The sequence below is a fragment of the Pseudonaja textilis genome, chromosome 2 (assembly GCF_049901715.1).
Source record: "Pseudonaja textilis isolate UNSWEBS1 chromosome 2, rPseTex1.2, whole genome shotgun sequence".
Classification (NCBI taxonomy): Eukaryota; Metazoa; Chordata; class Lepidosauria; order Squamata; family Elapidae; genus Pseudonaja; species Pseudonaja textilis.
In genome coordinates, this window is record NC_141991.1 from 126,390,900 (window position 1) to 126,401,733 (window position 10,834).

General features: G+C 38.6%; 1 protein-coding gene across 1 annotated transcript; it reads left to right on the plus strand.

Annotated features, from left to right (window-relative positions):
* The first annotated feature begins 323 nt into the window (after nucleotides 1-323).
* LOC148127062 (sodium channel protein type 8 subunit alpha-like) lies at nucleotides 324-10,604 on the plus strand. The gene is made up of 2 exons (XM_087923182.1): nucleotides 324-647; nucleotides 10,449-10,604. Exons 1-2 carry the CDS (start codon nucleotides 372-374, stop codon nucleotides 10,602-10,604), a joined length of 432 nt encoding a protein of 143 aa, XP_087779308.1. The 5' UTR covers nucleotides 324-371.
* Nucleotides 10,605-10,834: the final 230 nt, after the last annotated feature.

Genomic DNA, 10,834 nt, shown 5'->3' on the forward strand with positions numbered 1-10,834 from the left:
GAACCCAAAGTTAAGTGAGGCAAATGACATAGGGAAGCATAGTCCTTGAAAGTAGATGCTAATTTTCAGCATGCCGTAATGCTTTTTTTATTGTTTATGCTACAATAGACAAAAATTATTACTCCACTGGGTAATATAGGAAGTGATGATGTTTGTTTGCTTGTAACCTCAAAGGACTGTCATTTGGCTACTTCAGTGGGGAAAGGGCTCAACCGGGTAAATTCTTCCCTAGGGAAGTTCCCAAGTCTCCAGCCATCCCTGATATTGATAATTAATCTGTGGCTTTTCCTTTTCTTTCTTTTCTTTTGTGCTTTCAGAGTTGACCTATCCTGGGCACAACATAATTGAACAAGCTTCTGCAGGATGAAAAGATGGCAGGGCGGTTGCTTGCACCACCAGGCCCTGACAGTTTTAGGCCTTTCACTCCGGAATCTCTGGCTAACATTGAGAAGCGCATCGCAGAAGAGAAGAAGAAGAAACGCCCTAAACAAGACAGCAGTCACAGAGATGATGATGAAGAGAACAAACCAAAACCAAACAGTGACCTGGAGGCAGGGAAGAGTTTGCCTTTCATCTATGGGGACATCCCCAAAGGCCTGGTTGCTGTGCCACTGGAGGACTTTGACCCTTTCTATATGACGCAGAAAGTGAGTCAGCAAACGAGACCAGCTATGTAAAAGTCAGCCTTCTGATGGTTAAAGGAGTTACAGGTTTGGGTTGCCGGAGGCATCACGGGAAAAGGGGGGGAGAGGCAGAAAAACAACATCTGTATGGCCTTTGTTTGTAAAGATGTACCTTGCCTTCGGGTTTGTTGTGGGATGGGAGGAAAAAGGAAGAGGGAGAAAGTTAAGGGAGCAGTCGCTGGGCTGCTGAGTTTTTCAAAACCACCACATAGGGTATGTGATTATATGAGTCAGAAGATTTAGTGGGGAGGCAATAATAATCCGAGAAAGACGGCAAATGAGGCTGAGAAGAAGATTGACTTTTATTAACAAATGGTCCGTCGAAATAAGGATAACCTAAAAATTGTCCCTTGGTTATATATTCCCAGAGGAAAAAAAGGAAAATAGCACGTGGCTAGAGCTTTGCAAATGATATTTGCAAATATGCAGTTTTGTGGCACCCAGAGATGCCCCAAAATTTTCTGGGGAAAACAATGACAGTGACTCCCCACTTTTTTGGGGAAATACAACATGTAGCTGTTAAATATTAAAGTCTTAGGAAAATATGCAGAATAGAGGTGAATCAGATAGCAATATGGAGAAAAAGAATCAGTCTCTCACCTGTATGGAAGTATACAATCCATATAATTGGTGACTATCAGGCTAGAGTAGCTTGTACAAATTGGCTAAAAAGAATGAGAGGAGTGGAATTTCTTATTTTTTTCTCCAATGGGTGCATACAAACAAAAGCAGGTTACAGCATTGGGGATTCTAAGCGGAAAACCAGACTTCTGTCAGCATATAAATGATATCCTCATATGAATAATGACAGACAGGACTTATTTGTCTGGTCGCAATTGCAGATGCTCCAGCCTTTCTAGAAAATGCTAAGCAGACCGAGGAAATTACTACTAGGGTTAGGATTAATGCCACTCTCCACACATTGCTCAGGTTTCTGCATGAGTCAGTCCTGTTTCTTATTTCAAAGGTCATTTAAATCTTGGGCAATGTCTGTGAGTAGCAGGGGGCAAGACAAATAATCACTTTAAGGCCGTGATGGCGAACCTATGGCGTGTGTGTTGGAAGTGGCACGCAGAGCCACCTTTCCGGGCATGCCAGTTGTCACCCGTTGCTCTTCTGGGTTCCGTCGTGCACATGCGTGCTGGCCAGCTGGTCTTCATGTGTACAGGAGTGCTGGAAACCGGAAGACCAGGTGGCCAGTGCACATGCATGCGCCAGAAACCAGAAGCTCAGCTTCCCGGCATGGACACACGCATGCACCGGGGAGCTGCTCTTCTGGTTTCCGGTGCTCCCATGTGCACACGTGTTCTCTTGTTTCAGCACTTGGTGTCGAAAAGGTTCACCAACACTGGTTTATGGTGTTGGAATCTTGAGCATTTATCTCTCTCCCCATGGTTTCCAGGCTCTTGACTCCAGCATCTTACACTTGCACTAAACCGTTGTTTCTCAACTTTGGCAACTTGAAGCTGGGTGGACTTTAACTCCCAGAATTACCCAGCCAGCCTGAGGTTGAGAAACATTGCACTAAACAATGTCCATCTCATGGCTTTATTTTCTGTTCATTCCAGATACTTGGCTATGTTTACCTCACATGCCTAACCTGGAGACTGAATAACACATTTTCTGATGTTGTACATTGGATTACAAGCTATCCATCCCTACAGGCTAGATTCACACAGTGTGCACAGAAAAAACTAACCACGATTAACCCTAAGTCGGGTTCAGCCTGAGTAAATTATCTTCTAAATTATCTTCTTTTATCCGACCTGCCTCTTTGTGTTTTGTGATCATTTGCAGTGTGAGAACTAAGAATTGCATCATAAAGGATGCTTTCTTACATATATTTGCCAACTTCTCACAAGTTTGTTTCTTACAATATTATGAATAGGAGACTCTTTCATTCTTCTTGCACCTTCTTCAATTGATGCATTTGGGTGTATTTTGGATTTTTGTTATTGAAGATCTGAAGGCTGAGTTTCAGAGTATATGGTTAGTGAGGGATCCCTGGTGCTCTCTGGGCTTGCTTATTTTCTTGCAGACATTTCATTATCCAAACTAGGTAACGTCATCAGTGCTTGTTAGGAGTGTTGTTTGGTGTCAGTTTGTATTCTGGTATCTTGTCTGTCAGTGTTAGTGAGGACGGTCTCAGAGATTCTTAGATTGGGCTGTTTACTGTTGGTCCTTTGGCAGTTTTTAAATTAGTGTATTGTTCAGTTGATTATTGGTCTGATGTTAACCTTGGAGTTAATCTATGCTGATCTAGGGGATGATTGCTGGTGGAGAGGTGCTTGGGTCTTTTTGTTCCTTTTTGGACAGGTGATAGTCTCTTTTGTCTGTTGTGTCTATTGATGGCTGTTGATAGAGTGCCAGGCTTCTAGAAATTCCCTGGTGTTTTTGGACTTGGCTTGGTTTAGGATGGTCACATTTTCCCAATTAAAACTATGGTTACATCTGTCTATATGTTGTAAAATTAAAGAATTTTCATCATGTCTTCTGTCTGCTAGTTGGTTTCTGCCAGTTTTCTACCTGTTTGTTCTGCATGATGGTTGTTGCAGTCCTTGTATTGCTTGTTGTAGATGACTCCTGTTTTTTCCTTCTAGGGTTGTTGGGTCTTTTCATCTGCTTAGGACTTTTCTTTTTAGAGAAACAACTCAACCTCCCACAAGGGAAGCCGCATAAGGACTTTATTTAGATGAGCCCAAACACCCTGCAGCACCCCAGAATAGCAGCAGAAGAAAACAGAGTATCTATACAACGTATTCCAACAAAATGGATATTCACACACCTTTATCAAAAAGTCCCTGACCACTCAACCTTATGCAGTACAAATAACACAAACCCTAAAAAGAATTACACTGTCATACATCAAGAATATCTCAGAAACCACCAACAGATTACTACAACCACATGGAATCAGCATAGCACACAATCCAACTAAAGTCCTTCAAAACATCCTAAGCAGACCAATAAAATACAAGTACATACCCACACACATAAACCACCAGTCATCAAGTGAGAGGTTAGAATGGAAGAAAAGTGATATTTTAAAGGCAACTGGGTCAGTCTGAAAAATTTCTCAACATTCACTCTAATTGATTATTTTGAACTTGTAAAGAATACTATGCCAGAACTTTTTTCCTTTTTAAAAAATTTTATAACTACATTCTTAGTCTTTTCTTAGGCGCCATGGTGGTACAGTGGCTAAAATGCAGTACTGCAGGCTACTTCTGCTGATTGCCAGCTGCCAGCAGTTCAAGTCTCACCGGCTCAAGGTTCATTCAGCCTTCCAGCTTTCTGAGGTCGGTAAAATGAGGACCCAGATTGTTGGGGGCAATATGCTGATGCTGTAAACCACTTAGAGAGGGCTGTAAAGCACTGTGAAGCAGCATATAAGTCTAAGTGCTATTGCTATAGCTTTTCAAAGAGTTAGAAACCATTTCCAAGTGGTTTTTTTCCCTTTGTATACCAATCATAGTGGTCAATGGAATTAGGGACCACAGTTTGCAACTTGTTTAACATCGATGTATCTCTCTATCCTAGGTTCCATTTACCCAGTCTATCACATTGTTTCCTCATTAAATTTATTTGCCACCCATCTCACTGAGGGACTTTATTACACTGGGTGGTTTAAATAAATTTAAAGAGTGAATAATTTAAAAAGTGAATGCAGATTAGATGGACATCACATTTGCAACTGAAAATATCCAAGTCACATTTATAGCTAAGAATTGCACCTCCATTGATTTTTATACCCGTTCATCTATTCTTGGTGTCATGCTTATTTGAAATAGAGGAATATAGAAACCAATATTAAGGCTGCCCATAATATTGTTGTCTAGCTGGGGCTTTGGATATTGGTGCCTTCTTCTGTAGAGAAGTATTTTAGTCTTATTCTCTTCAGGAGCTTAAGACCTATTATTTCAAGGAATTTTCAGGAGATATTTGGAACCACACGGGGAGGCATTTGCATTCTGCAATAGCTTAGGGACATGCCTTGTAGTTTTACCTGTTTTATGTGTGGGTGACATTTATGTTTTTAAAACAAAACCAATGAAGACATCATATAGCAAACAATAATGGGCATCCAAGACAAAAATCTGGGGGAAAGAGAACTCAACCCCCAGAGACTTATAGAGAAGAGATGAAGATGGGAGAGATGTGTTCTGCAACCGTGGAGAGTAACTAACAATTCTAGTTATTCCCCAATAGACTAGCAGTAGGTTCTCCAGGTATAAATCTGCTGGCAATAGGAAGCCCCAGGATATTTCAAGAATGGTATGGAAATAAACAGCCTTGGATCCTTTAGCTAATGTCTCTTCCTTTCCCCAGTGAGTCCAATAGATTTGGATCTTCCAACAGAAAGAAAAATGCTAGTAGGAAATAACAAATATGTATCCTTCCCCCCACCCCCAACTTTCCAATCCTAAAAAATATACTGTGTTTTCAATCATGAACCATATAAACCAGCAAGTCTTCAGGTTTGGCATATGATCTGCGACTTCTGATCCCTTGCACCCTCTTCGGGTGATATATAATTGTCAAGCAATAAACTTCAGGCTCCAAAAACTAGAAGGCTTTCTAAATACAAATATTTTAACACTGTGGCAAAAGGCCAGCGAAGCAAAAGTAAAATTTATATTTCTTGCCTGAAAGTGATCATAAACACGTTGATGTTGAAGAAATTCCCAGTAAAGTATTAATCCCAGGTTATGGCATGCTTAAATTGCACTCTAACATGAATTTGCTTGGGAATGAGGCCCATAGAAGAGGATATTTGTAGCTCAGGGTTGAACTGTGGAGTCCTTGGTGTTCTCTGAGCTTGGTGGTTTTCTTGAGATGTTTCATTATCAGATCAGGTAACTTCATCAGTGCACTGAAATTGCAAGAAAGTTCTGAACTCTATCAAGGACCCCACAATGAGTCCCACAGAATTCGGTGAAGACGTAAATCAGATTGGAGTGTTATAGTATTATGTAAATAATAGGACTGAATTCTGGAAATGAGCATGTATTTGATACCATGCCCAGTATCAGTAAACATTGATGAACAAAAGGACAGAAATTTGTATTTTTAAAGGATGAAGGGCTGCAGGCTAAGTAAAGCCATGGATCTGATGCAGGTGAAGTTTTGGAATGTTTTTTTTTTTATTTGTACATTGTGATATTCTATTCCCCATTTGAAAAGAACAGAATCTGCCACCAGTTTTCAATAGCTATGGCCAGAGAGACACCAAGGACTGCCCCAAAGGGACTTGAAGGTCACAGGCCCATTCCAATCATAAATATATAATATTGTCCATTTCTATATAGGAGACCTATAAGTTGTTTTAATCATTTGCCTTTCTGTCCTATCTGGTATTATTAAGTGTCCATATCTTCCTACTGTATAGATAGCTGTATGTCAGTGAGACTGAACTCGTGCTTCTAATGTAGACCCTTCTTATGAAGAGAATGCTGTAAAGGTTTTTTTTTTTTAAATCATTGTACACTGACCCATCACTTTTGAGATTTTGATAGTCACACCATTTGTTTATTCTCTGTAGAATGTTTTGATGGATATGAAAAATATTTTCTTTGTGTTTCTATATTGGGCCTTTCTTAGAAAAATAATCTCAATTTTTAGCTGAACCATAATCTCCATCACATATTTTTTTTTGTATCAGATTAATGTAGAAACATTATGGAGTGGGCATAGCATGGCTGAAATATAATTGACTACTTTTCTTCTATGCTTTTAATCATGAAGACCATAAAATCTTTGCTACTATAATTATTTGGGTTTTTTTATCAATTTATTCCCCAAACAGGAAGATATTTGCAATTTGAAGTAAAAAGCAAATAAAATTCATCAGGGAAAATGCAATGTTTCACATTCCCAAAACAAAGCAAGATTTCTTTGGCTTTTTGATCCCCATAAGCAAAAAAAGAAATTCTTTTTCCCCCATAAAATAATCCATGTGCATTGTATGGTACAATCATAAGAAATGCCTGCCAATTGAAAGATTCTTGAAATATATGCAAAATTATATAAAAGGAGCTGTAGGAAAAAGAAAAGAGTGCCATGTATATTTGTGGCATCTGGCATTTATGGGATTTTAAATTTCCATGGCAACTGATGCTTTCATTTTATATTTGTTCATTTCAGAAACAACACAGACACTGATGGTAAAACTTGATCCTACTTTTGCATGACCAACAAAGGAAATAAAAGTTTGGCTGAACCTCAACTGGGCTATCTCTGGTTTTCTAGTACAGTCAACAATAACTTGCAACAAATCCAAATGTTGACAAAATCCACCTTGCAATTTAGACTTGGGATCACCAGGAAGAATCTAAATACTTTTATATGCCATTCTTTACAGTATTTATGGAAAATGATAGAAATTGACAGAAATTATATTTACCTGCCAGCCTATAATATTATTAATACGTATGAAATTTACAGTGTATGGACCTTCAAGGCTGTCTGCAATAAACACATTCTATGAACAAGAGCAATTTGCTCATTGTAACATGAGCACTTCTATTCATATAGAACAATCAATTGCAGCCCACTCAAATATGTGTATAAATGTTAAAATAACAGTATGTTTTTAAGCGACAGATGATTGGCAGACATATTGTTCTTCTCAGTATTATCATAGGGAAAAAAACTGCACAGGAAGAGGGGGAAACTAAATTTCTCAGTTGAAGTGCTGAAGTTTTGCAGAAGGAAGCGGATTCTTTTTTTATTGACCAGAAAAACTACTCAGCTTGGCTCCTGGCTGATGGCCTTCCCCTTGCCTTCATTTCCTGTGGAAGCAAATCTATAGTACCTTTCTATAGTACCTTTAGCCATTCTGTCATTTTTAATTGATCAAAAAGATAGAAGTCTGACAGCTTATAGCTTTCCCTTGTTGTAGATGCTCAGACTCATGCCCATGGTACAGTGATGACAAACCCATGGCATGTGTGTCAATAACACACCGTGATATTTTGGTTGATATGCCAGCATTCACTAACACATAACAACAAATATTCTGAAAAACATACTCCTTTCTTACACAGTTTTTGAAGATTGCAGAGGCTGCACGAGAATGGGATGTGCTTATCTATGGCCTCCAGACCCTCTGAAAGTCTCACAAGATGGCCATGCTTTTGCACAGTCTTTGGAGCCTCAAAAAATTGTATGAGAACAGGACACACTTTTATGTGGTTTTCGGAGGCTGCAGAGATTATGGAAGAGCATTCTCCAAAGCTGCTTCAAGATTAAAGGCCTTGTGAGTCCCGGAGCAGCCTCAGGTAGGCCACAGAGCCTGTCAACAGAAAGAGAATATGGCCTAAAGATAGATGGTGTATGGCAGATTCTAAGGGATGCTGGGCCATAGGTGCAATCACACCACTCCTCAAGGCTTGTGCTTCTTGGGAAATGGTGTGAGGCGGCTTTTTCAAGTGACAGCAGTGGTGCTATGGCTGAAGCCAAGGCCCAGCTTCTACTTCAGGCCTAGCCTTGGCACTGCCCCTGACTGCCACTGTTCAGTGTGGCCTAGATGGTAGTGGTGTTTGTTTCTCTTTTGTTGTAGTGGGAGATGACAGGAGAGTCAAGTTAGGCATTTTCCAAAATTTTGACACACTGAGCCCAAAATATTCACCATCACTGCTATAATACAAATCTATAAAAGTGTGGTTGAGTTTCACTTTTTATACTCTCTTATTAGTCAGCTGAGAGGCAAACTGGTTGGTGTGGTTTTCTTAGCATTTTGAAAATGGTGGTGAAGATGGATGCAGGTTAGTTTTAAATGATTTCTAAGACTCTGGAGAATGAAAATATACACTGTCTTCATTCAGCTCAAACTCAACATATTTGTTGCACCATTTATAAATTGGGTAAATTGAATAATTTTAAATGTGTATTTATTTATTTGTTTGTTTGTTAGCTTGCTTGCTTGCACATTAGATAAGCATTTTCTAATCCATCAGTTACAAGGTTTTTCCAGAGCTTAATACAAGAGCTGATTGCTCCACTTCTTTCAGTTGTCCTTTCTTCTCCATATGGAGAAAAGCCTTGTGGATGTCCTTGAAGCATCCATTACTAACTTCAGATCAAGTGGTACGTTTGCTGCTCAAGTTAGTCTTGTTTTGAGCATCAAAGTTGGGCAGTTCTCTGGACCACAGCCAGAGATACAGTTAAGGAATATTTCAAATATGTCTATGGAACCTTCCATACTACTGCAGGATTTGGTTGTGCAGTTACCATGACTAATTCACAGACTTTTATGTAATGATCTTAAATGCAGTGGGCCTTTCTCCATTTGTAATCTTCCAGTGTTTTCCTATCACGTCCTTCTTTTTTTTTCTTTCTTTCTTTTTCATTTTCTTTGCTACAGTAAGGAAAATGGATTGGTAATTATCCACGAGGAAGTATGGGGTGTGTGGATATGTATGGGTGTAGGTTTATTTAGGATGGGAATTATAAGCTATCCATGTGCCTGGGCTCCAGGAGTAGAGCTTGTATTTGCATTGTTTTCCAATTTGCATTGTTTTCCAAAGCAAAGCAGAAAGGGCTTTGCAGAGAACCAAGGTTGCTTGATTGGGCAGGTACTGTATATTCTTTATTCTAATTTATAAAATAGCATCTAATACAAATCCATATGCTACAGAAATACTAGAAGGGGAATGAGATCTCAGTAAAAATGCATGAAAAGTAATATGACTCACTGGATGAAGAAGAAACTAAAATGTTCTAGTTATATTTATTAAGGAAAACCATGTTACTTGACTGGTTGTCTTTCTAAGGCTTCCCTGTTGTCGGCTGTTATATCTCTTTCGCTGGCTACATACTGGTATGTTTTAAATAGTTAAATAACATATGTGATCCTGTTTTTGAAAGCCATTCTATACAAAATACAGAAAGAAACAGGAGCAGTAGTTGCAGAATTCTAGCCTGTTCCACTTAAACTCCAGAGATAGCATTTGGACCAACCTTGGAATCTTCCCCTTCCATATAGAAGAAGAATGTTTCATAGTGTACAACATGTAAATGTTATGTACAGAGAGTAACTCTCAAAACAAGATGGCAGCTTGACGTGCAGTCTGAAGTGCTTATACTGTCAGCCCTTAGAGACAGATCAGACTTTAACACCAAAGTCGTGAATTGTAAAGCTACATTTATTACAGGCTTACATTAACAGAACTTTGTAGCCCAGAATGTGTCTTTTCCCTTCCTGCCTTTATCCTAAAGAGAACTGGGGGAGTCCAATCTGAAAGATTTTGTCTAACTCCATTCCTGCTTTGGACTAAAATTTCTCTTATCTTATTGTAGCCGTGGCTGTATCTTGTCTTTCTCAAGATTATTTTCACAGCCCATTGCATCTAGTCTATTCTTTCACTCTCCATGTGCTACTTCATTCCTCCTTTTCTGGGGTAAAGGATGAGAAATATCTTGTAATACAGTTATGCACATTTCACAGTAGGACCTGTTCTCAGGTAAATGAAACCTTAATATATAAATTTGCTTTAAGGATGTAAGCTACTGTTGTTAATATTATTGTTGCTGTTGTTACTGCTGTTTTTATGTGCTATATATACATTCTAAAAGAGCTATCAGTTCAACTAAAATAAAAGTATATTGTGGAATATCTTCCAAATGATTTCAACACAGAGAATCACCCAGTTAACAAGATTCTTTATAAGAATGATATATTCATGGTTTTTGAATTAAATATGTATGCTTTCTTCCTTGGCATATGAATATGTAACTTTTCCTTCTTTTTCTCTTTCTCTGCAGACCTTTGTAGTACTAAACAGAGGCAAAACACTCTTCCGATTTAGTGCCACGCCTGCCTTGTACATTTTAAGTCCTTTTAATCTGTTTAGGAGAATAGCTATTAAAATTTTGATACATTCATATCCTTTTCATAGTAATGTGTACCATTTATTCTGAAGTTGTTATTTCCTGTTTTGCTGGATTAATGTGCTGCCATTTTAAAAAAGCATTATTTGGATTTAAAAACATATTTTATAGAAATAGCCTGCCCTGAGGAGATTGAAATTTCCCTAAACAACTGTAAGAGTAGGTGAATGAAAGTGAATTTATTAGGGATATATTTCATAATTACAGAATGTATGTACAATTTGAATATAGGTTGTCATTGACTTACGACCATTCTTATA